Source organism: Theobroma cacao, chromosome 3, assembly GCF_053813885.1.
Source record: "Theobroma cacao isolate CCN51 chromosome 3, ASM5381388v1, whole genome shotgun sequence".
Classification (NCBI taxonomy): Eukaryota; Viridiplantae; Streptophyta; class Magnoliopsida; order Malvales; family Malvaceae; genus Theobroma; species Theobroma cacao.
Window position 1 is genome coordinate 461,414 of NC_142641.1, and position 27,288 is coordinate 488,701.

A 27,288-nucleotide genomic window follows, 5' to 3' on the forward strand; every position below is an offset into this window, starting at 1 on the left:
CTGAAGCCCAATAAAGCTCCTTCCGTTTCTTCCTCTTCTCCAACGACACCTCGTCCTCCATTCTCACCCCAGCAACACTAAAGACAACCCAGAAGAGAAAAAGAAACAAAAAGGGTTATGTTACTGCTTTGACATCAGAGAAGAAAGCTTTAAAAGCTTTGGTTCATTGCGCTGACAGAGAAAGAAGAAAACAGGCGTTTGGCGTGTTTGGTATGCAGAAGCACTGTTGGATCATTCAATTTCTGTTTTGTTTTTCTCTTTTTAAGGCAGAAGTTCATGTTTCCTTGTCAAAACCAATTTAATAAATTTCCATATTGTTAAGATTACTGTACAAATTATCCAGACAGAGTTATAATAGATAATTTGTATATTTATTTTAACAGATATGAAATATTGGAGCATATGATTACAATTCTTCTCGACATATTGATATGATCAGAATAATATCAAGAGAATGACACAAATGTAGAATTTGAATCTTACTTACATGGGAAAAAACCATTAATTGGAAAGTGGAAATTGTGCATCAAGTTCAACCATATGCTTGAGAATATGGAAAATATCTTTCTTATTTCTTTACCTACCGAGCAATTTACCAATTTTCCTGAAAGAGAATAAAAATAAATAGACCGCAGCAAACAGTCATTTTCCCTAGGAAAACCTCCCTATTGTACCTTTTAGGAACCAAAAATTTTCTTATTTATGATTAAGAAAATGAAGAATTGGGAACTGGTAGCAGTTCAATACCAACCCATTTGCGTTCGGTTCGCGGTTATCTGACCTGTTGTTGAAGAAACTTGGTCAACTGCAAACAATTTTCTGACTCTCTCGCCTTCTCCTTCTTCTTCCTCTCCTTGGCGTTTGTGGTATGCTTATTGCTTTCATCTCTCTTGGATTAATTAATGATTTTTTGAGCTTTTTAGTGTCAATCTTGATGGTATCGACTTGTGATTTATGAGCATCAGCTTGCTCCTTGACCTTTCTGATCATTGCCAAATGCAAAAACTAGTTTACATTTTCGAGTTGTAGGTATTGGGGATTAATTTTTTGTCAGTCTCTGAACTTTGGAAGCAGGCATGGGTTTCTCCTTGGAAAAATTTCAACTTCCCTTACTAGGGGTTTTGATGTTTTCATCTACTTAGTAGAACATTTAGTTTTCTGATAAACACTGAGACCTGAGGATCAGGTTTGACTTTTGGCTGTAATTCAGGTCTGGTAACCTCAACACAATCGTTAGCAAAGACAAAGATACTGAAACATGGAGACCAGGAAACAGATTCCTTTCGATGTGATCTTCGACATTTTCACAGACCTTCCTGTTAAGTCCCTGGTAAGATTCAGGTGTGTTTCCAGGATCTGCTCCTCCATTATAACCTGCCAAGATTTTGCCAAAATGCATTCAAGTCCATATTCCAGGATCAAATCCAGGTCCCTATTGACACCAACCATTATCATAAGCTGTTCCACCGAGCTTCAATCTGCTCAGATGTTCTTCTCCGCAGAGCTTCATGAAGGGTCTGTGTCAGTATCAGCTGTTCACCTCAGGACCATCCCTCCTCGATTCTCCCGCTACACTACCCCTTCAGTTAATGGGATAATCTGCATGGACTTTGGCCTTTGTGCCACCATCTTTAACCCCAGTACTCGACAGGCTATTACTTTACCATTCGTTTGCCCTCCCAACTCTCCAGCTGCTGCTTCTACTTCCTTTTGCGTGAACTCATTTGGGTTTGATCCCATCACTGAGTGTTACAAGGTCTTGAACACTTGGGCTGTTTCAGGGAAGGCTACTGAGTACAGGGTCTATACTTTGGGGACAAACAACTCCTGGAGACTGCTTGGTGGCGGACCCTCTCATTCTCCTAAGAGGGAAAGCGTTTGCATCGATGGGATCATATATTTCAAGTGCCATCACTCTTCAGTCCTAATTGCATTTCATCTCCACATGGAGAAATTCCATGAGATTCGACTTCCAGAACGTGTCTTCAATTGGAGAAGTGATTTAATACAATTTGCTGGGCGCTTGGCCCTTGTTGATACTCAATTTGATTCTCAGTCCAATTCTATCAACATTTGGCTGTTAGAAGACCATCTTAGGAATGAATGGATTGGACATAGTATCACCTTCCCTACTTTCTGGAAAGAAATTGATGGGTACAAAAACTTTTTGGTTGTTGGCACCATTCATACAGGTGAGATTTTGCTGGCACCATGCACTTTGTTGAAGCACTTTTGCGTGTATATCTATGATCTGCATAGGAGAATGAGACGGATTGAATTGTCTGGACTGCCTGAACAGCGGCCTCTTGATTTTTCTTCCAACGCTGTTAAAGTCACCAATTATGAGCAGAACATTTTGTGCTTGGCATAAGTAATTACTCCCATCAGCCTCCTTCTGAACCTTCAATATCTTGTTCATTTGTTTTAATTTAGAATTCAGCTCGTGAAGTTAAGCAACCTGTTGAAATATTCATATATAGAACAGTTAATCTATTCTTGTTTTTTTTTCTTTGAAAGTTCAGTTGTATTCATAACTGAGGGAACAAACATTCATCTTTGGTCAGTATAAGATGATTTTGCTCTTATATTCTTAGATTACAGAACATCATAACAAAATCCTCCCCAAAAGAGAAAAACCTACGCCCTATACAATTGATACAACCCCCAGCCGCAGAAGCACCCCAAACCCTAAGCATCATTTTGAGAGCTCTGTAATTCCAGCTGGTAAAAAGGAAGGAAAAGTATCAGGCGCCAAGGTCAACTGGAAGAAAGAAGTTTTTAATGGTTTTTAGTTTAATGAAACGTTCAATGTGCTGTCGTTTTGGGTTTTATTTTGTTTCTGTTTGATGGCTTAAACGCCTCTTGCCAGTGTCGTTTTGTTTTTGCTGGATGTTAGGTTGAAAAGCCACGTTTTTATTTCTTTGCTATATGTTTTTCTTTCTTAGCTGTTGAAGGCCGTTGCAGGACACGAAAACCCATTTTTTGCTGCTGTGCATAACTATTTTTCTTCTCTTGTTTCCTGTTTCAATGCCGAGTATTTCGGATGGGTTGTTAGTACTCATATATATACACTCAACAAAAGAATGAAAAGGTGATTTTTATTCCCTAATTTTTCTTCATCAAAAACTTCTGCTCCCAACTCCTTTGTTCTTCATTTTTGTGTTCTTCAATTAATCTTGAGAAATTTTAACATGGTATCAGAGCCTTAAAGTGATCTTGAGGGACTATTTTCTAGTTTGTTGTTTGTTATTCACTGTTGCTTACGAATTCCTGTTTTTCTGCTTTGGTTTGTGAGAATGGCTACAATTGGATTTAGCACCTCTGCTCCTCCAGTTTTCACTGGAGAAAATTATGTTTTTTGGTCGGTGAAGATACAGTCCTATCTCAAGGCCTTCCGTCTTTAGGAGGTGGTGGAGATCGGGACTAAACCAGAGCAACATTATGCTAATCCAACCTTAGCTCAGATAAGGTAGTTTGAGGAAGACAAGTCAAAGAGGTATAAGGCTCTTTCCAGTTTACAATCTACAATTTCTGATGAGATTTTCTCTAGGATAATGCATTTAGATAACCCAAAGGATGTATGGGATCATTTAAGAGAGGAATTTTATGGTAGTGATCGAACTAGAAGAATCCAAGCTTTGAATATGTCTAGACAATTTGAAATGCTGTAAATGGAGGATAATGAGACTATCAGAGAATTTTCTGGGAAGATGTTGGGGTTAGTGAATCAACTTAGGCTGCTAGGGAAGGAGATGGATGAGGAAAGGTTAGTAAGCAAGATGCTGGTAGCATTACCAGAAAAGTATGAGTCAAAAATCTTATCATTAGAGGACTCTAGGGACATTAGTCAGATGACCTTAAAGGAACTTGTGAGTGCACTGGAAGGCTTAGAGCAGAGGAGAGCTTTCAGGCAGAAAGGTCTTGTTGAGAATGCCCTGGTAGTGAGATCAAAAAATGTGAAACCTGAAAATGGTAATTCTAGGAAAATGAAACTGAAAAGAAAGATAAAGGAAATAAGTTAGATGAAAGAAAACATGGAGAAACTAAGAAGTCATTTCCACCATGCTCTCATTGTAAAAAAACAAATTATACAGAGAAGTTTTGCTGGTTTCGACCAAATGTTAAATGCAGGAGGTGTCACCAGCAGGGTCATGTGGAGAAAGTGTGTAAAAACAAAGGCAATAGTGCTGATGAGAATGTAGCTGTGGTTGAAGAGCATCAAGCAGATAATGAAGTACTTTTCATGGTTAAGAAGGTAAAAAGTAAGGAGAAAAACAATGTTTGGTTGTTGGATAGTGGATGCTCAAACCACTTGACTGGCTGCAAAGAGAATTTTATCAGTTTGAATGAGAATTTTAGAACTCAAATGGAAGTTGGAAATGGTGATATGCTATTGATCCTTGGAACAAGTATAGTGGGAGTGCAGACACTAAATGGCATTAAGTTAGTGGTAAATGTTTATTTTACTCCTGATGTGAGTCAAAACTTGCTAAGCGTAGGTTAGTTGGTGGATGAAGGCTTTGAATTGAATTTCAAAGACAAAGCTTGCATAGTGAAGGATCCAACTGGTGTTGAACTTTTCACAGTGAAAATGAGAAACAAATGTTTCCCATTAAACTGGATGACTCTAAACCATATTGCTTTCAAATGCACTTTGTCTGATATTGAATTGTGGCACAAGAGGTTTGGACATGTGAACTATGATTCACTGAGTTTAATGGCCTCGAATTGTTTGGTTGATGGGTTGCCTCACATGGCAAACTTAAACAAGATATGTGAAGTGTGTCAGTATGGCAAGCAGAGGAGAGCATCATTTCCATAAAGTCGAACCTGGAAAGCATCTTGTAAGCTGCAATTGCTGCATACTGATATTAGAGAACCAATGCAAACACCATCTTTGAATGGAAGCAAGTATTATATGCTCTTTATTGATGATTACACTAGGTTCTGTTGGATTTATTTTTTAGAGTTAAAGTCTGATGCCTTTAAGGTATTTACTAAGTTCAAAGCCTTGGTTGAAAATCAAATGAGCTTAACTATTAAGAAGCTCAAGAGTGATAATGGGGCTGAGTATACTGCTAATGAGTTTAAAGAATATTTAAGCAAATTAGGCATAGTGCATCAACTGACTGCGCCTTATAGCCCTCAACAGAATGGTGTCTCAAAAAGAAAGAACAGAACTTTAATTAAAATGGCTAGGTGTTTGCTGTTTGAGAAGAAGTTACCTAAGTTCTTGTGGGCAGAAGCAATTAATACTGCTAACTATCTGCTAAATTTGACTTTTACTAGAGCTTTGGCAAGCAAAACTCCATATGAAGCCTAGTATGACATGAAACCTTCAGTTAAACATCTAAAAGTCTTTGGATGTATATGCTTTGCTAAAGTTCCAGATGCAAGAAGAACCAAGCTGGACAGTAAGTCTATGTTAGCCATCCATCTTGGGTATAGTGAAGCTTCAAAAGGTTACAGGCAGCTAGATGTCAAAAGTATGAAGTTATTCATCAACAGAGATGTAGTGTTTGATGAAGGCAAGTTGTGGAACTGGGAAGCCAAGCAAGTTGTAGGGTTAGATAACTATGTTTTAGTAGAAAATCAGTTGACAAAATAGCAATTTGAGTTGAATTCAGATGATGTGGATGAGATGCCAATGAGAGGAACAAGAAGTCTATCAGATGTTTATGCTAGATGTCATGTAGCAATCTCAAAACCTAGCTCATATGCTGAAGTTGCCTCTGATGAACATTGGAAACAGGCCATGGAAGCTGAAATGAACATGATATGGAAGAACAAAACTTGGGTGCTAGTGGACAGGTCAACAGATCACAATATTCTAGGTGTCAAATGGATTTACAGAACTAAAGTGAATCCAGATGGTTAAGTGAACAAATACAAAGCAAGACTAGTAGTTAAGGGATTTGCTCAGATATATGGTGTGGACTACATGGAAACATATGCACCTGTGGCCAGACATGATACAATAAGGTTGCTGGCAGCCTTGTCTGCAAGAGAAGGTTGGTTAATCTATCATTTTGATATAAAATCAGCTTTTTTGAATGGTTACTTGAAGGAAGACATATATGTTGAACAACTTAATGGTTTTGTTGAAAAGGGTTCTGAAGCCAAGGTTTGTAAATTGGTAAAAGCTCTTTATGCTCTCAAACAAGCACCAAGGGCTTGGTATGAGAGAATGGATGCGCACTTGCTAAATCAAGGTTTTATCAGAAGTTCTACTGAAGTAACACTCTATATAAAAAAGGGTAATGATGCAGTTAATCTAATAGTGGCAGTGAATGCTGATGACCTACTTGTCACTGGTCCTGAGATTGATTGCTTAGCTGAGTTCAAGTCACAGATGCTGAAAGACTTTGAAATGATTGATCTACTGATGACCTATTTTCTTGGGATGAATTTATTCAATCATCCAAATCTATAGTTATTCGTCAGTCAAAGCATGCTCAGGACTTATTGAAAAAATTTCAATTGGATCACTACAAGGCTATTAAAACTCCACTAGCTACAAGTGCTAAATTTTGCAAGCAAGATGGGACAACTGATGCAAATGAGAAACTTTATAGGAGCATTATTGGATCTTTATTGTACCTTGCTGCAACCAGACCTGATCTAATGTTTGCAACAAGTATTTTGTCCAGGTATATGCAGGCTCCAACAATTATTCATTTTACTGCAGCTAAACGCATTCTCAGATATGTTAGAAGTACAAAAGATTATGGTGTGAAGTATGTAAGAGCTGAAAGTGGTGAACTTCAAGGATGTTCTAACAGTGATTGGGCAGGTTCACTAGATGACTCTAAAAGTACAAGTGGATACTTTTTTTCATTTGGAAATGGAGTCTTCTCTTGGAGTTCAAAGAAATAAGAAGTAGTGGCTCAATCATCTGCAGAAGCAGAATATATAGCCACTGCTTGCAACTACAAACCAGGCACTCTGGTTAAGAAAGATCTTAGCTGAATTGGGGTTCTCACAGAACAAGGGAATAGTGCTATAATTTGATAACCAATCTGCTATTGCTATAGCTAAGAATCCAGTTCAACATGGGCGCACTAAGCATATCAGAGTTAAGTTCCATGCCTTAAGGGAAGTAGTAAAAGAAGGGGAAATTGAGCTGAAATACTATCCTACCAATGAACAACTAGCAAACATATTTACTAAATGTTTGAGTACAGAGCAGTTTGAATATTTGAGAGGTAAATTGGGAGTTTACTCATCTGGAATTAAGGAGGTGTGTTGAGAGCTCTGTAATTTCAGCTGGTAAATCGAAAGGAAAAGTATCAGGCATCAAGGTCAACTGGAAGAAAGAAGTTCTTAATGGTTTTTAGTTTAATAAAACGTTCAATATGCTGTCATTTTGGGTTTTATTTTGTTTCTGTTTGATGGCTTAAACGCCTCTTGCCAGTGTCGTTTTGTTTTTGTTGGATGTTAGGCTGAAAAGCCACGTTTTTATTTCCTTGCTGTATGTTTTTCTTTCTTAGCTGTTGAAGGTCGTTGCAGGGCACAGAAACCCATTTTCTGCTGCTGTGCATAGCTGTTTTTCTTTTCTTGTTTCCTGTTTCAATGCCGAGTATTTCGGATGGGTTGCTAGTACTCATATATATACACTCAACAAAAGAGCGAAAAGGTGATTTTTATTCCCCAATTTTTCTTCATCAAAAACTTCTGCTCCCAGCTCCTTTGTTCTTCATTTTTATGTTCTTCAATTAATTTTGAAAAATTTTAACACATCCCAATCACAATGCACTTTGCACAGTCATACAATCATCCTAGCATTTGAAACTCGGGACAACAACCCCATAAAAACCAAGCAGTATCCTTGTTTAAAGTATTGAACCAACACAAACAATTTTGATCCCAAAAACAAAAGCGGGTCCTAACAAAAAGGGAAACATGACCTGTACAATGCTCAACATAATGCACCTGTACATGCAGCAGCTCAACAAAAATCATCCAACAAACACAAGCTCAAAGCACACAAAAACCACGACCACATCATAAGATCTGAAGAGTCAACCTTTCCCAACCAACATCTGAAAACAGAAAAACATCCTCCCGTAAACCAATTGCATCATAACCAAAACAGATTACTCAGAGACCTTAAACAGCTCACCTTGCCTTTGCACACCAACTTTAGCAAGGCTGTCAGCCAGCTGGTTACTTTCTCTAAAAATGTGTTTAATCTCCCATTTCTTCATTTCCTTCTTCAGTTTTTCAATGTGCAAGACCCATTTCCTAAGTCTCCAAGGGGCTTCCGATGAATTATTAGTCCATTTGACTACATTTTATGAGTCACTCTCAATTGCGAGATTGTGTGTTTGGCACCATTTAGAGGTTGCAAAGCAATGAAAGCCTCCCTTATAGCTCTAATTTCAGCCACGCTATAGTCTTCCACCCTTATGGATTTGGCGAAAACAATTTTTATGCATCAATCTTCGTTCCTCATAACCCCCCCATCCTAACTTCACCGAGGTAGCCTTGGGTTGTTCCATCCATATTGAACTTCATAACGCCACATGGTGGAGTACACCATTCCTTAACTTTTTTGTTCGTTTTGTTTTCCCTCAACCTCGCACCATGACTAAAAACCTATATGTGTCAAGAATCAAGCCATACTCTTCAGGCCATTTAGCTTTTGCTTATGTCGCAATTCTTAATTTGACCAGCTTTCCATTTCACGCCTCTAAACACTTTATCATTTCGATAAAACCATATTGACCATATTATAGCATAGAAACCCATTTTCTAGACAGAATTGTTCCCTTATCTAATTTCCACTCCATTCCATAAGTGAAAAACACTAATCAAATCAGCAAAGATAACCCATTCAACCCCCAATTCCTTTCCCCACCACTGCCACACTCTCCATACTTCCTGGCAATGAATGAGAAGATGTCACATAATCTCTTAATCCCCGTTACACAATTCACATGTCATAGCCTCCTAACTTATCAAGCTCTTTCTCGTAAGCTCATACTTGATAGCCACTTTCTTGTGAAAAGCTTGCCAATAAAACACTTCAATCCGATGTGACGCAAGATTGGTCCATATGTTCCTCCAAACATTTTCTTCAAAAGAATCTCTTTTAAGCACCTACTTGTAGAAAGATTTAATAGTGTAAAGCCCCAAAGTAGACTTTTTATGTGCAATCGAATCTGGCAGCTCCTTACATAAGTGAAATTCACCAATAAAGTGATTAAGTTGTTACCACTGGTTTTGCTCCCATCCAAATGGTTGTCTTCTCAACTTTCCACGTCCATACATTTTTGCTCTATATTCCTTGTTCATTAATGAATCCCTCTTTGTTCTATGCAAGGGCAAACATCCTTAGAAAAAGTTCTTGTAGCGTAACTTCTCCAAACCTTAGGTCTGACCAAAACTTTATCCTACTCCTATCACCCACCATCATTTAAATGTTAGAAGGTACCTACATAGAAAAATTGTTAGTTGGGGAAAGAGGTTTGATAATATTATTCCATACTCTCAAAGCCTTTCTATTAGTGTTTGTCTTAGGCAGAATGTTAGTAGGATTTTTCATCACTTCTTTCCACAAACTATTTTGTTCACTCCCATACCTCTAAATGCACTTATTAAGCAATGCTGATTTTTCAATTCAAGCTCAATAATCCCAAGCCCTCCATTTTCCTTGTAGTCACACACTTTGTCTTGCCAATATAGTGCACTTTCCTTTTTTCATCCATCCCCTCCCACAATAACCTCCTCTTAATTTTTTCAAGTTGTTTAACAACTCATTTCGAGATTTGGAAAAGTGACATGTAAAAAATGGGGAGGTTGGTCAAAACTGATCTCAACAACGTCACCCTCCCTCCTATGGAAAGAACCTTTAATTTCCACCCAGACAATTATTTTCAAACTTTTCTATAACTGGTTTCCAAATACTCAAGAAGTTATGATTAACTTCTACAGGCAATCCGAGATATGTAGTTTTTTTTTATTGATAATAATTGTTATTGATATTTATATCAACGCATCATGCTTGCAGAGTTGCAAATGCAATAAATTAAGTATTTTACTTATTGCTCCATTTCGGGGAATGCATCTTCACGGGCTCAAACTTCTTGCACCAGAGCAACTTGCCATTAATGGTGAACATGCATTGCTTTGTTCAAAAAGTAGTCATCATTAGTGGAATACTAGCTTCCTTGAAAACAAGCTTCCCGAATAGCGGTGTCTGGCTTTTATTCCATGGGGCTGGCGAATGCACGTATACCCTTCCCACACATTCTCCGTATGTGGAGTTAAAGAATCTGACAATTTCCTTCTCTGGTATAAGGTGTACATACGAGAAAGTTAAGAACAAGGACCGATCCACCCTACATCCAATGTTTTTCACCCCCCTCTTTATCAAGTGATCTGCTACCCCTATGCCCATTAGACTGTTTTTATAAAAGTTTATTTTAAGTTTGAAAATCACTTAGAAGCTCCTCAAAACTCTTTATACATTTCGAAGATTCTTAACCACAAGTTTATACAACACCATAGTGACATCAACGAATTATAAGTATGAGATACTTGATTTGTTTCTCCTAATGGGAACCCCCTAACACAACCCCTCTTCTTTTGCCTTCGACATCATCTGTCCCCAACACTCAATTATTAAATCAGATTGTTTCTTCTTTTGAGGCCATTACATGAAAAAACTTCGTATTTCTATCTTTCCTCAACATTCATTTAACTCTTGATTTTTGCTGCCATTCTCATTCCTCCACCCTATATAACTTCCATAATTCAACCTTAACTTTAACAATTATGTCTTGATACTCACTATTCCCCCCCTTGATTCCCTATTTATCATTAAAATATTAAAGTTTAGTCTCCAAATTACTTATTCTTTGCTCAGTTTCACAAAACTCTCTTTTCTGCGAAGACTTAAAAATGGGTATGAGCCCTTTAAGTATGCTCCATAAACCTTTTCTGGTATTGTTCTCATCTCATTTCTATCTCCAATACTCTTCCATTATTTATGGAAGCTAACTTCATCCAACCAATGGGAAAAGATTTTAAATGGCCTCGGCCCCTAATCCATTTTACACAGTCCAAGCACAATTGGATTATGATCCAAAATCGATACTAATAGGCACTTTTGAATTTGATTAGCTTCCCTCTCTAAGAACTTATCATCAATCAAGAAAACGATCTAATCTACTAAAAGTTGGGTCTTTTCGATTGTTGCACCACGTGAACTTCCTTCCCATTAAAAGTAAATCAATCAATCCTGCTTCATTAATAAACTCATTAAACTTTGTTGTAGCCCTCCATATATCACCTCTCCCTATTCTTTCCTCCTCTCCCCTAACATAGTTGAAATCTCCCCAAAGCACCCACATAACCCCTAATCTCAATATAACTTGAATCAGCTCATTCCAAACTTCACTTCTTTCTCCCTCATCATTAAGAGTGTTCATGTACCCCAACCATATTTAGTGTTTATCCTTTTGATCACCCTTGCTAGCAAAATAAAATTCCTATGTGTCACATTCTTTTCAAGGTTGAAAAAACTCTTTTGCCACATACGTAGTAACCCTCTAGGTCTTCCCTCCAATTTGACTACCTTACCCAAAATTCTCTCCTTATGCCACAACTTTTCATATAACCCTTCATATGGGTTTTGAATTTTAATCTCTTGCACGAAAACAAAATTTAGCTTGCACTTTTGAATGGCTCTTCTTAAAGCCTTTTTTTCTTCTCTCCTACAAATTTCCCTAAGATTCCAAGAAAGAATAAGCATTAAAATTGAGACACTAACCTCTTTTATCATACCTAAAAAGCCTATGTCTTTCATTTCTATCATCAATCTTTAACCTCAAACCCTGTGTAAACCTTAATTACCTTTTCTCTTTTTATTGCAAAGTCAAGCCCAACAGAACCATTGATATTTAGGGTTGTAACAGATTTTTTCCTAATTTTTTCACTTCTAATTTTAGTCTCAATTTATGGCTTTGCCTTTAACCTCGTCGTGCTTTCCTTCCCCCCAACTCTATTACTCTTACCCTTTGCCTTCTTTTCATTTCTGTTTGTTCTACTTTCTTTATTTGTTTTTCTCTTTACCTTTTGTCGTTTCCATCATTTACTTCTTTATTCCCAGGTCGGTTTTTCATTAGGTCAATCAAAACTACATCCTCAGAGAACGACACTATTGAAACAAAAACTCTCGACTTTGTCAATCCCTTTCTCCACTAAACTTGAGTTCGTTCTTCTCCAAAGTTGTCTTTCCCACTTGACTCATCCAATGGATCTTCACTTCTATTAATCTCGTCTTCTTTGTACTAGTTAACCTCTCCCCTAAAATCAACAAGAAAACTTCCTTCACTTAACTCTTTGTTGTATGCCTTCCCCCAATCCATCAAAACTTCAATATCCAGATTATTTTTTAGCTTTAGGCCTTTTTTACTATAGTCACCTAGACCTTCTTGGATTTTTCCAGGAACCCAATATGGACTTTTGAAAAGAGCTCGTCTTTATTCCCCTATAATTAAAGTTACAAGCTTTTTCAAGCCCATAGTAACTAAAATCACCTTCTTGCATTTGTGGGCTTTTTTCCTTACTTGCACTAATCCATTTCTCTTTTAATTTAGGCTCATTTTTCCTCTTGCTGTCATTTTTTTCCTTGTTCAGCCCTATCCCATCATAAATGTCGAACTTATCTTGAGCTCTCCTTGTGCAGCCCATATCTTTTGCTTTGGCCTTTCCTTTGTTTCTCCTTTTAGAGTTTTTTTTTTAATTCAAAATTTCCTTCCAATGAGCTCTGTTCACTTCTCGAGTCACCCCTCTTGGTACTATAAATTTTTTCTTAGCCAACACTAGTCACTACAAGGTTAAGTTTCCTATCTCTGTTATCAGTTAGCTTTTCCATTGCGTTTTTCTTTCTTTTAATCCTATCTATATGTTCCTTGATTGCTACCACGTCATCTATCCCTATGGGCTCCACTTTGTTCCCTCTTTCCCTAATGGTTTCTTTTGACTTTCCTCAAACTTTCCTACTGGTGATCTCCTTGAGAACCATCCCTCTAGTGTCGAAATGCTCTCCTCCAGTTTACTTTTTTCTTACCCTACTGTTCTTGCTCTCATGGTGAACATGACTCCATTAACTAGTATTTAAAGACATATCGGCACTTACCTTTTGCTAGTCACCTTCACCTTAATGATGGCATAATCAAATTACTTCTTTTTTTCTATATCTGAATCTACTCCCATATACTTCCCCCAAGTGCTCTCTAATGCTTTAAAAGTCTTCATTTGCCACAACTAGATAGCTAGTTCTTCCACTGTAACCCAAACAACGTATTTTATATCATCCATCTCTAAATTGCACAGTTTAGTCTTAACAAGTCACTGCTCCAACATGTCCTTATGCTGCCCAAGGATACCTTTAATTTCTTAACCTTCATTAAAAGTCACCACCACATTCAAACCTTGGGCCAGCCTTACTCTGTCCATAACTCCAACACAGAACAATTTGCATTGGATTTCCTTACAACAGAATGGTTCTTTGAGTCTTCCTATAACACTTCTTCTGACCCATTCAACATCCTGCTCATTAAATTCCACTATGATTCCTTTTAATTTTTTCTCACTTTTGAGTTGCTCATGAGAACCTAAAGCTATCTCCCCTTCTGTTTACGTACCTCTTTCACCATCTTGTTGCCATCGATGATAACATCCTATAAGGATCCCTTTCTTTCTCCATGTTTAACTTCTTTTAAGCTCTCTCTAGAATTGTCGTTGTTGTCCCTTTTGACCTTTGCAACTCTATCTACTCATTGATGTGAAGATATCTCCCTCTCAAAAGGAACTTATGCCCTATCTCCATCGCTCTATTAAATTCCTCTCTAGATTTATACCGCACAAAAGCAAAACATGTGGCCCAGTTCCTTACAATCCTTGGGAGATAGACATCAAACACAACACCAAATTGGTCAAATAAATCCTTAACATCCCTCCACAGACCATCTATACTCAAGTTATCAACAAAGGTCGAAAAACTTTACTCTTTCACTTGTCGAAATCCCTAAACCCACTTCCATGGTTCCTTTTGTAATTCTCTCTCGATTCATGTCCTTTACCTTAAAGCTCTCTCCCCTTACGGATACCCTACCAACCTTCTGCACCTCTCTCTCTCTCATCATTTTTTTTAGTTAATCTATTCTTGTTGCTAGCTATTTGTAAGTTTTAGATGTTTTAACAACCAGAGTGAAAGATTATTGGAGATAGGGATGGAAACTGTTTTTGTTGGCCTGTCTATGCATCTTAACATTATGGATAAAGTAGTTATTTTTGCAAATTAGACATGGATTTCATCTTGCCACTAGATTAAAAGCTCAACAAATTCATGGTGGCAATTAAATGATGCACCTTGCCATTGATCTCAAGTCAGGGGTATTTGAAATTGCAATGGAAGCTATTGTTTTTGGTTTTCTAATTTCTCTTTTTCTTCTTAGTAGGAAAATTACTATAAATGAAAGTAGACTGCTACAACTTGTACTAACAAAATTGTTTCAGCAATACAACAACAAGAAAGTTTGTAGAAAATCTCCTGAAGAATTTTTCAGTTATGACAGAGGAATTTCATTTCATTTTATATTAGACAAACAAATAAGGGATACTTTAGCATTTCTCTTTTACCAGATATAAAAAAGTTTGCAATCAACACATATTTCACTTGAACCATTAAGAAAATCAAACCAAAGGCAACTTTGCTCTCTCACTCGAGAGTTGAGATTACTCTTCTTGGTCGCCACCTCTCTCTCCTGGTTTCTCTTGTCCTCAAGCTGTGCCCTCTCTCCTTGGCATACGTTTCCTTTTCATCTTCATGGACTTTGGCCTTTGTGCCACCATCTTCAACCTTATACTCAACAAACTATTACTTCACCATATCTTTACCGTCCTACCTCTCTAACTCCCCTTTCTACTTACTTTTGCATAATCTTCTTTGGGTTTGATCCAATCACTAGTTGTCACAAGATCTTAAACTTTTGCGATAATCCACTGAAAGCTACTAAGTTCAAGCAGGGTCTTCACTTTGGGGAGAAACAACTCTTGGAGATAGCTTGATGGGACTTTTTATTTTAGGGCCTAACCCCTATAGCTCTACAATTATTGTTGCATTTTAGGTCCACACTGATAATTTCAATGAGATTTTACTACCTTCAGAAGCTATCTCCCCTTGTAAAAGTGATATAGAGTTGATTCTCAGTCTAATTCAATCGACATTTGGGTGTTGGAAAACCATGTTATAGGGGAATGGATTCAATGGACAATTGTTTTTGGAAAGAAATTGAAGAGTTCCAAAACCTTTTTGGTTGCTAGCACTAGAGTGAGAACGAGCAACTACTAATACCATGCATTTTGTATGTAGGAGGAAAGAGATTAAAAGGATTCCATTATCTAGACTCCTTAAACATCATGCCTTTGATTTTTCTTCCAAAGTAGTTACATTCTTTAATTATGAGGAAAACATTTTAGAGTTTGGCATAATATATGAGTCCTTTCTACTCCTTGTTCTTATTAATTTGTTTTAATTTGATATTTTTCTAGCATAAATGAACCTGTTAACCTGCTTTTGGTCATGACAATATGAAAGACAAGTTTATGGTCTTGTGCTTCTCAATTGATCAAGAAAAAAAATATGAAAGGGTTCTTTTACTCATAAATATGATCTAAGAGTAATAATTGGTATTTTGTAACAAAGTACACTTTATTATTTTATCTAATTAAATAAGATTAAAATAACTTAAATAGGTCTTAAGTATCATTCGATATGAATATTGATTTTTGCATATATTTCTTCTTCTATGTACCCTTTGCATCCTCCATTTCCCATATTCAAATATTATGGAAAGGTAAAGGTAGGATGTATCATGTGCATTGGGCACTGGTAAATAGGTAATAGGCACGCCATCATTCGGCTAATTTAATCTAGTAAAAAATGCAGATCTCAAGACTAAATCACCTCACCTTGGGCATTCCCCATTTAAAGAAAAAAAAATAATGAGATTTCATGTATACATCAATGTAAATAAAATGAATAATTTAGACAAATTTAATGTAAAGTTCGATTAATCTAGACGCGATGGAAATTAAATTTCAACTTAATAAAATTACATGACATGCATAATGATTATTAAATCGAACAACTAAATTGAACAAATTACATGTTTATAAAAAATTAAACAAAAAATTTAACATGTCATTAGCCATTCATGAGTAAATCCAATGCTATATTTTGTATAATTAATGCCAAATCCGTATATTATATACTGACATTGGTTACAATGATATTTAAGAAAGAAATTTATAATTAATACATGATCTTCTCTTGAATTTCATGAAAATAATGCATTAAATTCAAAAACAAATAAATAATAGTTTAATTATTCCTTAAATATAGGGGGAAAGAAAAACCCCACAAAACCATGCACGACACGTAAGGAGAATATGAATCCAACACGTGCACATGAAAACATGACGACATTTACTCCCTCTCTCTATTATATAAGAAAAAGAAAAACGCCCCTGTTTACCTCTCTTTGCCATCTCCATTTTCCGTTCGTTGCTCGGGAATCTCCTTTTTATAAGACGATTCAGTCTAACCCTCTTCTTGAAAATTTTCTTGGCAAAATATACCCTTTTCCGCTAAAACGTAAGATACCCATCCCAGGTTTTCCTTCACAGTTTTCTTGGTTTGTTTTTTTTTTCCTGCAAGTGATCAAACAGGGAATAGATTGTTGGTCGTCTGGCGACTCTTTTGGCCACAGATCTTAAATTAATTACGTTTCAGTAGGATTTTAAGTTTAAAAGGATTGAGAAATGATGAATTTGATTCTGTTTTTCCTCTTTTTGCCTTGTATTTGCTTTCTAGTGCATTAAGAAAGGACCATTTCAGAACCGGGGTTTATATAATTTCTTTTTTATTTTTTGAGATAGTTTTTATTGTTCTGGGTAATGAGTGGTCTCAATTAAGGATCAGAGAGATTTGTATTTGTACTGTTCCAATGCAAATGTGTAAAGTAGGGATTGTTGCTTTCTTTTTATTTGCTAATTATCACAAAATTCTTGCTTTTAGCATTGTTAGTTTTTTTTTTTCATTTTAGACTGGAATTATGCATTGTAGGATTGTATATTGATGTTATGAATCAATGCTGGAAGAATAGGGAAGTTGTTGATTCAATTAGATGGGTTTAATATGTTCAGCATAAGCAGCTAGCGGCTGTGTGAAGTTTTTTGCCTTTTTCCCAGTGTGCTAGTTGAGAAATTCATATACTGGATTTGCACCAATATTAATATCTATGGAACTACTGGGGATTGAATCTTCTATCTTTTAGAGCTTTCACCATTCGGGTTTGTTTTAGATGGATGTGAATATGCTAAGTTTGGGGCTTAGCATCTAGCTTGTTTATGCATGAACAAACTTGTCAAATTTTCCTAAACCCGCAGTTTTGGTTCGGGGTCATATGCCAATCCAGGTAACTAAAGAATCTATGTAGTTATGGTTATAATTACATATATTTATTACTTTTGCAGATTCATTTGCTGTTAAAAATCATGAGATAAAAAATTTTCACATTTTAATGGTAAGCTGGGCTGGAAATTTTCTTGGTTAAATGAGTGTGCTAAGACAAATATTCCTCATTGGGGAATTTGAAATCAGTTTGAAAGGTTATCGTAGTCTTTTTCTTCCATTTGTTCATGTTCTTTATGTCAAAAATGCTATATTGTTTGACCATACTAACTTTGTGTCATCTCTGCCTTAGTTACTTATAACTATTGTATAGCCATTTGGCATGAAAAGTGTTCTTTAACACCGTACTTGGCAATAATTCTACTTTGTTGAACCAGTGTACTTACAGCTGAACTTGTTGGCTCATATTGTAGTTAAAGCTTTTGATATTCATAGCAAGCTTTTGTGGTTTTGTATTGATCTCAGGATGTATCAGGCTAGCTATATAGAAAAGAGAAATAGAATCAAGAACAAATGAAGCAAATCGGTCATAAGTTACTGACTTCTAACCTGCATAACTGAGTGGTTAAGCATCAAACAAAGGCATTGTCTGGACTATTTCTTTTTGCTAATTTTTTCTGTATGGCTTTAGTGGCTCTTTCTAAGCATTGTTATATAAGTGTAGGAAACAATTTACTTGGATTTAGAGGTTTCCTTTAGTTTCATAAACGGTCAAATATTCAAACCTCACTATCTTACACCAAAAACAATGATGTGGTTTGTTTGGTATTAGTTCTCTTGATATACTTGTTTTGTTCTCCGCAGCAACATTTATTTTTGGTCGTTGCATAATATTTGAGGTTTCTTTGAATGCAGCATTTTGCTTTATGCTATATACTTTTGGATGTGTACAAGTTAATATTGCCTTTTCTCGTATATCAGATTAGTTTGTCCTAAGCAGTTTTATAAATAAGAAAATTTTGGATAATTGAAGTTTGTAAAAAGTGAAGTTCATTACTTTAAATTTTATTTTTGCAGAAAATGCAGAATGTTAATTTTATTGATGACATTTTGGCAGGTAGTTGGAATTTAATTATATTGGCTTACAATGTCTTCCCCAAGCAAGAGGAGAGAAATGGATGTAATGAAGTTGTAAGTTTCTCTTTCATATTTACATCTTCATATTCAGTGATGCTTTACGCTCACATGATAATTTCAATCTATTTTCATTTTGTCGGTGACATTTTGTAATTTTTTTGCCTTTAAAGAAATCATAGGGTTTTCCCTAGGTGTTTTTGGGCACTAATCTTTGCAATCACCTAAGGAGGTGCTAGGGGTTAGTGTGGCCGATGCACCCAGACCAGCTGACTTAATCACATATCTAGGGATTTGGGTAAGTTGGGCTGTTTTGATCTGTAAGCCTAGCCGGGTAGCATCATTAAGATATACTTGTAGCAAAGATGGTTACTCCAATGGAATTTGTCGAGTTGAAACATTTCTTATCTCATAAATGGATTGTATGTGGAAATATGTTAATAACGGGACTGCCTGGCTGCTGAGTGCTGCAAATTGGTTCAGTTGCATAATGAGTTTGATTTTGTCAGTCTTATTAACTCATTTCTTATCTTGTAATTTTTGTAAAAGTTTGGGTTGTATGAAGTTCTTCTGGTTGAAGCAACTGTGAAAAGGAGGAGACAGCATTGATTTTATGTTTGAAGATTATCATTTAGTTGTTTGTAGACTACATGACAAGTTAATAAAATTAATTTTGCACCTATTTTAGCAATGAATAGATGGTTTAGTTTGGTTAACAAATTCTACCTCATTGGTTTCAAGTGCAAATAGAACTTTTACTTTGCATGATGAATAATGGGATTGCCAGACTGCTGATTGCTGTGATTTGGTTCAGTTGCATAATGAGTTTGATTTTGTCAGTCTTATTAACTCATTTCTTATCTTGTTACTTTTGTAAAATTTTAACAAATTCTACCTCATTGGTTTCAAGTGCAAATAGAACTTTTACTTTGCAGTTAACTTTGTAGAGAGCTTTAATGTGGTTTTATCTGCAATTTTAGGACATGAGGTCCTTTGAGATGTGAGATTCTCTAAGCCAGGCAGCTTAAGCCATCTATGAATTGGATTGTTAATTTGATTGGCATTTATTCATTAAATACATACGATATTCAACTGTGTCTATGGTGTTGGTTCTGATTTTCCACAATCCACATAAGCCATCCATGAACAGCTAGATTGGTTAATGGTCTTCAGAATTCACCATTATTATGTGGTGAGTTTGTTGCATTTGGATGGGGCTTCCTCTTGCATATAACAACCTAGAGATGATTTCTCCTTTTGGTTTGCCTGATTGATTATTTTATTTCTCGTTACATCTACTTTATTAAAATGATGACACTGTTTCCCATTTTCAATTTGTGAAAGCTTTACTGAATTTAGCAATTGTTGCCTAAATTTTGGGTTTTTTAAATCTGAGTTGCTAATGAGTTTTTATCTCTTTGGCACTTCTCACTTGTTCATTTTATCCAGGATGATGAGTGATTACAATGTGGAAACAATAAATGATGGACTCAACGAATTCAACGTTGAATTTCATGGTCCCAAAGAAAGTATGCTTATATTACTTCTGGTTTATATATGTTTCTGGTTATCTGTTTTTTTTTTTTTTCTTGCTCAGCAAGTTATCTGTTATTTATGATTTCTTTTGCACGTTATTTGTATGTGATCATTTTTCCTTTCTTCCTTTAATATCCTTAACCTCTTCAACTGTGATGTTTGCAGGCCTGTATGAAGGTGGAGTTTGGAAAATCCGAGTTGAGCTTCCTGATGCTTATCCATACAAGTCCCCTTCTATTGGGTTTATGAACAAGATATTCCACCCAAATGTTGATGAAATGTAAGCAATTTATAATTTCAAAGTCTGACTTTTACAGATTGCAATATCTTCTGCTTTAGTTCTTTCTTCTTTTACTGTCTTGAAAAATGATCCAATTGAGCTGTCATGGTCAGCCATCTAAAAAACGGAATGGTTAGGCTATGGTCCTAAGATTCTCTTATTTAAAATTAATTCTTAATAGACCAGGATTCTGGTAACCTTTTGTCCATGTTGATTATTGTTTAAAGTTATGACGCAGCCTGAATTTGTTCTGTATTGAATTAATTGCAGGTCCGGTTCTGTATGCTTGGATGTTATTAACCAATCATGGAGTCCAATGTTCGGTAAGCATCATTTAACTACCAATGCTTACCAAAAGGCCATCGATTTTATCTATTTTCTTGATTGGCACCTTTGCAATGCCCCTATACATTTTTTTTTTTTTGAAATATTACATTTTCTTCTCCCACACATGAATTAGTAAAAGCTGCTTTCTTTCTGGTATTTGTTCAGTCAAATGAGCTGTTCGTGATTTTTTTTTTTCTGTTGCTGCAGATCTTTTAAATATTTTTGAAGTTTTTCTTCCACAACTCTTGCTTTACCCAAACCCTTCGGACCCCCTAAATGGGGATGCAGCATCATTGATGATGAAGGATCGGAAGCAATATGATCAAAAAGTAAAAGGTGAAGATATTGAATTGGTTTACCCTTCCTTCTTTCCATTCACATTTGCTTTAGTTGAATGGCTCCAAAGAAATCTTTTACTCTCTACATTTGAAAATTTTGTGATTTGGGAACTCAGAATTACTGTCCATGAGAAGTGTATAAGAAAGAGAGGGCAGTTGCCCCATAAATATTCCTTTCCAGGGTGAGTGATGTAACAAGTGTCTTTTACCGATGTGGAAACAGAGTACTGTGAGCGATACGCAAAGAAAGAAAACATCACAAAATCCACAGCTGATGAAGAGAGCGATGAAGAAGATGTCACTGATGAAGAAAGCAAATCTAGTGATGATGAAATCGCTGGACATGCAGACCCATAACAGAACTCGGGGACTTGGCTCAATGAGCTAAACACCTGATAAAAGCAGCAATGAACCCCTTTGTTGTTCTCCTCAGCATAGAAAAATAGAAGTGATAAGAGATTTCAAAATACTAGGGGTCACAAGAAAAATGGACAGAACAATTGATACACTAAATCAAATATGTTTATCATCATCTCTTGTTAAGTAGTTATTTGATTGTCTCAACAGCCTTTTATTTTCTTTTCCCATTAGATCTCTGTACTAGGAGATTACAAATATTTGAATATATATATATATTGTATATGCTGAGAATTTGTTTACATTTGTCATCAATAACTTCAGTGATACATGATAGAGCCCAATAAGTAGGAAATATTGCAGGGAAGATCCCAGTTTCATATTGAAAGACATTAATTAATGGAACTGCTTGATTCACTTTGTGAATGAAGCAACACAGAATCCGTCTTAGTACTTGATTACTTATTTATTAAGTGATGCTTTCTGCTGAGCAATGCATTTGTCTGATTTCAATCAACATTCTGAAGCTTGCTAAAAATTCAGGGTTTCGGCTGAAAGATTCCTTGCCAATTGATTGCTGGATTTAGATCAGTGACAAAGCTGCATTTGTACTATATATATATATATATTTAATATTGATCCTTTTCTAGGTCCTGAAGAATTGGTTTGTGAGACGCCAACTGAGAAAGACCTGGCGTTTCGGAAATGCTTGACTATTTCACTCTGCCGGCAGTCATTTTTTTTTATGTCACTTTGGCGGTTTGCCTCATTCCCGAGTCATTATTGACAGTCGTATCCAGACTTTGTAAATTCAGCCATTTGGCAAGCAAAAGTGGGCAGTGCAACAGTTCCCGCCTTGTTATTTTCTGTTTGTTCTACGATTCATGATCAAGCAAACCCCATTTCATAAAGAAGGCAAAAGCAGGCAGATCATCCTGCTCATTTTTTGCTAAACCTTGCTTGTTTTTTTCGAAAATGAACCCAGTTTCCATTCGGGTTCTGCCCATTTTCATCTTTCTCCTCTTCCATGTGTCAAATTCTGAAGATGAAGAAGTGAAGCAATCACTGGTGGAATTCTTGGACAAACTTGCAGCTGGAAATGTTGAGAGAGGTCAAAGTTGGGGTTGGAACATGACTTCAGACCCCTGCAAAGACAACTGGAAGGGTGTATCCTGTGATTTGAAATTGCAATCCGTAAAGAAAGTAGTTCTTGATGAGCTAAATCTTACTGGAGTTCTAGATATTGGTTCTGTCTGCAGGGCAAGCTCCCTTTCCGTGCTTAGCCTGAACAAGAACAATGTTGTTGGATTGATATCAGAAGAGATAGGGAACTGCAAACGTTTGACACACCTGTATTTAAGTGGGAACCAATTGTCCGGTGACCTTCCGGAGCCTCTGAAACAGTTGAGTAATTTGAAAAGGTTCGATATATCTTTTAATAACTTCTCTGGAGAGGTTCCTGATTTATCTCGAATTTCAGGCCTGGTTACTTTCCTTGCTCAGAACAATCAGCTGAGTGGAGAGATACCAAATCTTGATTTTTCCAATCTGAGACGGTTCAATGTCTCCAACAACAACTTCAGTGGTCCAATTCCTGATGTTAAAAGTCGGTTCTCTGCAGACAGTTTTTCAGGTAATCCTGAACTATGTGAGAATTGGTCTCAAAGGCATGCCCGCCATCAGCAGCACCACCATCAACAAGGAAATCTAAAGATTCATCAAGCAAGGATTTCCTTATCTACTTCGGTTATGCAGCTCTCGGCCTGATCATAGTGCTACTCGTTGCCTACAAATTAGTCCGTAAGAAGAAGCCAAAAGAAGAAAAGAGTGAGGCTGTGAAAAAGGGAGTGGAAGCAAAGACTAGTAGTACTTCCAACGAATCCAAGACCACTGAGCATAAGTCAGAGTATTCAATAAGTTCTGCTGAGAGTGGAGTGGCCTTGTCATCGCTTGTAGTTCTCTCAAGTCCAACAGCCCAAGGTTTAAGATTTGAGGACCTTCTTCGAGCTCCGGCTGAATTGCTAGGAAAGGGAAAACATGGAAGCCTTTACAAGGTAATGCTTGATAATGGTGTGACAACCTTGGCTGTGAAGAGGATAAAGGACTGGAGTGTTACAAGCGAAGACTTCAAGAGCAGGATGCAGAGGCTGGACCAGGCAAGGCATCCGAATGTATTGCCATCAGTTGCATTTTATTGTTCCAAGCAAGAGAAGCTCTTGGTGTATGAATATCAACCAAATGGCAGTCTTTTCAGGCTCCTCCATGGTAATCTCATTCTCACTAATTCTGCTGTAGAATTTGATTTTATACCTTCAAAATTTCCTTGGAGAATACAACAGATACATAGACACAAATAGATACTAGTTTATGCTCACGGGCAAAAACAACCAGGATCAAACTGACATGGAAACCTGGCTTTTCTGCCCTAGGCTGCTTAAGATAATTTATAATCAAACAGCGATGCTCCCTTGTTGATTCAGGATCCCAAAATGGCCAGGCATTCAACTGGGGAAGCAGATTAAACGTAGCAGCTAGCGTTGCTAAGGCTTTGGCATTTATGCATGAGGAGCTCCGTGAAGATGGAATTGCTCATGGTAACCTGAAATCCACGAACATTCTGATCGACAAGAATATGGATCCATGTATCAGTGAGTATGGACTAATGGTGTACGACAGTCAAGACCAAACATTCCATTCTCCATCCAACAGCTTCATCATCAACAACGATTCAGACCATGGTCAAACCTATGGAAGCTTTCAAGCTGACATCTATGGTTTTGGGGTGATCCTTCTTGAACTTCTTACAGGGAAGCTGGTGCAGAATAATGGCTTTGATTTGGCTCGATGGGTGCACTCGGTGGTTAGAGAGGAATGGACCGTTGAAGTGTTTGACAAGGACTTGATTCTGGAGGGTGCAAGCGAAGAGAGGATGCTGAACCTGTTGCAGATAGCACTCAAGTGCATAAATCCTGATCCTCACGAAAGGCCAAGCATAAACCAAGTTGCTGTAATGATCAACACACTGAAAGATGAAGAAGATATATCCAGCTCCGAACCATGAACACTCCCCAACACCTAATGTAAAAAATATTTGCTGTTGGGAACCCACAATTCCAACTCAAATCGCTGTAATCTACCAATGCCTTTTTTGTATGTTGTAAACTATTCTTTCCTTCAAAACTTATGATGGCATGAAAATTTAATTTTGTTCATATATTCTACAAACAAAGAAGTGCTCGTTAGTTCTTGGCATAGCTGAGTTTCTCTTGAAGTGGTGTTTGATACTAGGATTGCGTAGCACAGTGTCATGAGTTAACCTTGTATCAAACTATTATAGGATAGAGTTATTTATGAGATTGAGTGTTTTGTACCTGTAAGAGAAGTATTTCTCTTTCAAACAATGTAATGGCTCGTGGTGATACCTTCAAAAATACTTATTAAGTCTTTAGGGGAAGATTTTTGAAAAAAAGAATATCCTCATTTCAAGCATTGTAATGACTACTGGTAGAGTACTTGTAAAATCTAATAAACTCTTTATAGGGAGTAAGCAGTTGACGGATTGTTGGGCTGTCTCACTGGTAAAGGTATGTTTGTAGTGAATCATCTAGGACTACCCCTATAGCTCGACGATGACGTGTCTTGGTCCCTTTGTAATTAATTTCAGATTAATAAAATATTTTTTTTATTATAACTTAGTGGTTGCATATATGACATTCAATATGTCTTTTGATTTTGATGCGGATTCTCTTAGTTTTATTTGTTGTTATTATAATTGTTGAAACAAATATAATTGAGTATTGGTTGACTTGCGTGGAAGTGTCCACTCAAGTACCGCACGGACTATCGCATACTTGGAGAAGGAGCGTAGTCGATGACAGTTGGTATCAGAGCGGACTCTGAGTACTAGTAATGTATTATTTAGGATAGTGAACTCTTGTTGAAGTAAGGAAGGATGTCACGGTCTTCGTGTGAACGTGAATCTCACATCGTCTATATAATGCTCCCAGCGGGTGAGTCACAAAGTTCCACATCGAAGAGAAAATCTCAACGAGGAGTAAGGGTGGATGTCATGATCGGAGCGATGAATCCCACATTGGCTATATTCTAGAATGATACTGAGAATATAAGGGTTCACGTCACTTTTAACCTGTGAGGTGTCTTTTGTGAGATAAAACCGTAAGTCTAGCAGGTTAAAACGAACAATACCTCACAGGAGTTGGTGTGGACCGTGACACACAGTCTTGTATATTTAATTAGTAAAACAATACTTCTCATGTGCAGTAAATAATATTCCTGAAAATATTATTTATTATTTTTAAAAGAATCAGATAATCAGTTTATCACACATTAAATATTTCTTTTTCTTTAAATTGAAGGATTTTAAGTATACATTTGAGATTAATGATCAGTATTAGTTGATTTCATTATTTTGATTTTTTTTAAAAAAATAAAGTGAAATAAGAAGTATGAAGAAATTCAGAAATTTCAAATATGCAATAATTGTTTCACTTCATAAATGTTAAAACCTTTCCAAAAGAATTAACAATGATATTTAATAAAATTCGAAAGATATGTTCTCAATAATTACAATTGTAAAGATATATTTATTGATTGAATAATTACTAATTGAAGAAAATATATCTCGTGTGGAATTTTTTTTATAAATATCCAAAATAATAACCATTCCAATACATAACAAAAACAATTAATTCTAATATCAATGCTCTTTATTCTTTGAAATAAATCAAATCTCTTATCCATCTTTTACCTTTCATTGTATCTAGATTTGACAATTTGTGTTTTCGTGTCTTAAATGTGTCAGACACGATTAGACACGAAACACACTAAGGTTAAACACGAATACGACAAGAATAATATTTGTGTCTTAAATTTGATATGTTTAATAACCGTATAAGATTAACACATTTGTTAAATGTGTCAATATACGAAACAACATGATGATTAATACGTTTAAATAAAAATATTTATAATTAAATATAATTTTATTATTTAAATTTAAAATTAATAATTATAAAAATAATTATAACAAAACAAAAATAAAAACATCAATATAACAAAACAAAAGTTCAAAATTAGGGTTCTACGAGAACTTTCAGCATAAAAAAAAAAGTTCAAAATTAGGATTCTGGCATAATTACATTATTATCTTTATAAAATTTAAAAAACCTTTTAAAATAATTGTTTACAATTATTTAAGTGAAGTTAAAATAATTTTTTACTATTAATTTTTAAAAAAATTGATAAACATGTCATGTATATATGTTTAAACACGTTTATACGTTTAAATTAAACGTGTTTAAATGTATTTTAAATGTATTATTCGTATCTCATACGTTAAGACACGAAAATTTTTATGTCTTAAACGTGATTAAGTATGAAACATGTTAAACCTGTATATTTTCATGTCGTGTTCAAAATTATCATATCTAATTACATTTTAAGCTTATCGGATTAAATTCATTAAACACCAGAGAAATTAGTCTAAATGAAAATGACATTTACACGTCTTGAAACCATTTCTTTTATTCAAGCACCGATATTAATTGCTGATTAGTCTGTGTCTTAATTACAAGATGACGTGTTTCATACATATACAATGATCATGGTGTTGATCAAAACCGAACACACCTCTTTAAGTAGCAAGCTTGTCAAGAAGAGAATGATTGATTTAGATATTAGATGATTCAAGAAACCAAGTACATAGAAAAAGATTAAGACCAAACCAAGAGCTAATCTACCCTCTTGTCGGTAAGGATTCAAGAGGAAAGACAGAAACATAACCAAAAAAAAAAAAAAAATAGAGTCCTAGCATCTGTGAAGTTACCATAATACTATGTTTGGTTATAATCACTCTGTTCAGGGTGGGC

At 36.0% G+C, this 27,288-nt stretch overlaps 3 protein-coding genes and 1 pseudogene across 5 annotated transcripts; all 4 read left to right on the forward strand.

Annotated features, from left to right (window-relative positions):
* Window positions 1-549: 549 nt before the first annotated feature.
* On the forward strand, window positions 550-7,654 carry LOC18603862 (F-box protein At5g65850-like). Of its 2 annotated transcripts, XR_016025289.1 has the most exons (3): window positions 550-866; window positions 1,211-3,091; window positions 3,296-7,654. XR_016025289.1 is itself a non-coding variant. In XM_007036092.3 (2 exons), exon 2 carries the CDS (start codon window positions 1,259-1,261, stop codon window positions 2,369-2,371), a length of 1,113 nt encoding a protein of 370 aa, XP_007036154.3. In that variant the 5' UTR covers window positions 550-866; window positions 1,211-1,258; the 3' UTR covers window positions 2,372-3,126. The 2 variants fall into 2 exon arrangements, 1 of the variants encoding a protein (XP_007036154.3); XM_007036092.3 differs by lacking the exon at window positions 3,296-7,654 and having other exon boundaries at window positions 1,211-3,126.
* Window positions 3,672-5,878, forward strand: LOC148763418 (uncharacterized). The gene is made up of 5 exons (XM_088804326.1): window positions 3,672-3,972; window positions 4,095-4,499; window positions 4,968-5,156; window positions 5,385-5,528; window positions 5,628-5,878. The coding sequence occupies exons 1-5, from the start codon at window positions 3,672-3,674 to the stop codon at window positions 5,876-5,878; spliced, it is 1,290 nt and encodes a 429-aa protein (XP_088660452.1).
* Window positions 7,655-16,529: 8,875 nt separating the features above from the next.
* On the forward strand, window positions 16,530-21,702 carry LOC18603863 (ubiquitin-conjugating enzyme E2 5-like). The gene is made up of 7 exons (XM_007036093.3): window positions 16,530-16,669; window positions 18,546-18,619; window positions 20,012-20,091; window positions 20,264-20,378; window positions 20,649-20,701; window positions 20,913-21,041; window positions 21,267-21,702. The coding sequence occupies exons 2-7, from the start codon at window positions 18,576-18,578 to the stop codon at window positions 21,398-21,400; spliced, it is 555 nt and encodes a 184-aa protein (XP_007036155.1). The 5' UTR covers window positions 16,530-16,669; window positions 18,546-18,575; the 3' UTR covers window positions 21,401-21,702.
* Window positions 21,703-22,375: 673 nt separating this feature from the next.
* LOC18603864 (putative inactive receptor kinase At2g26730) lies at window positions 22,376-24,461 on the forward strand (annotated as a pseudogene). The gene is made up of 2 exons (XR_016025288.1): window positions 22,376-23,665; window positions 23,881-24,461. The product of XR_016025288.1 is annotated as a putative inactive receptor kinase At2g26730 (transcript).
* Window positions 24,462-27,288: the final 2,827 nt, after the last annotated feature.

Excerpts from the sequence above, each read along its gene's own strand:
- LOC18603862 (XM_007036092.3), top strand. The coding sequence starts at position 1,259 with ATGGAGACCAGGAAACAGATTCCTTTCGATGTGATCTTCGACATTTTC.
- LOC148763418 (XM_088804326.1), top strand. The coding sequence starts at position 3,672 with ATGGAGGATAATGAGACTATCAGAGAATTTTCTGGGAAGATGTTGGGG. Across the intron at positions 4,500-4,967 it reads TCAAAACTTGCTAAGCGTAG|AGTTAAAGTCTGATGCCTTT; the intron begins GTTAGTTGGTGG and ends TTTATTTTTTAG. Across the intron at positions 5,157-5,384 it reads TTATAGCCCTCAACAGAATG|TTCCAGATGCAAGAAGAACC; the intron begins GTGTCTCAAAAA and ends GCTTTGCTAAAG.
- LOC18603863 (XM_007036093.3), top strand. The coding sequence starts at position 18,576 with ATGTCTTCCCCAAGCAAGAGGAGAGAAATGGATGTAATGAAGTT. Across the intron at positions 20,092-20,263 it reads ATTTCATGGTCCCAAAGAAA|GCCTGTATGAAGGTGGAGTT; the intron begins GTATGCTTATAT and ends TGATGTTTGCAG. Across the intron at positions 21,042-21,266 it reads ATATGATCAAAAAGTAAAAG|AGTACTGTGAGCGATACGCA; the intron begins GTGAAGATATTG and ends ATGTGGAAACAG.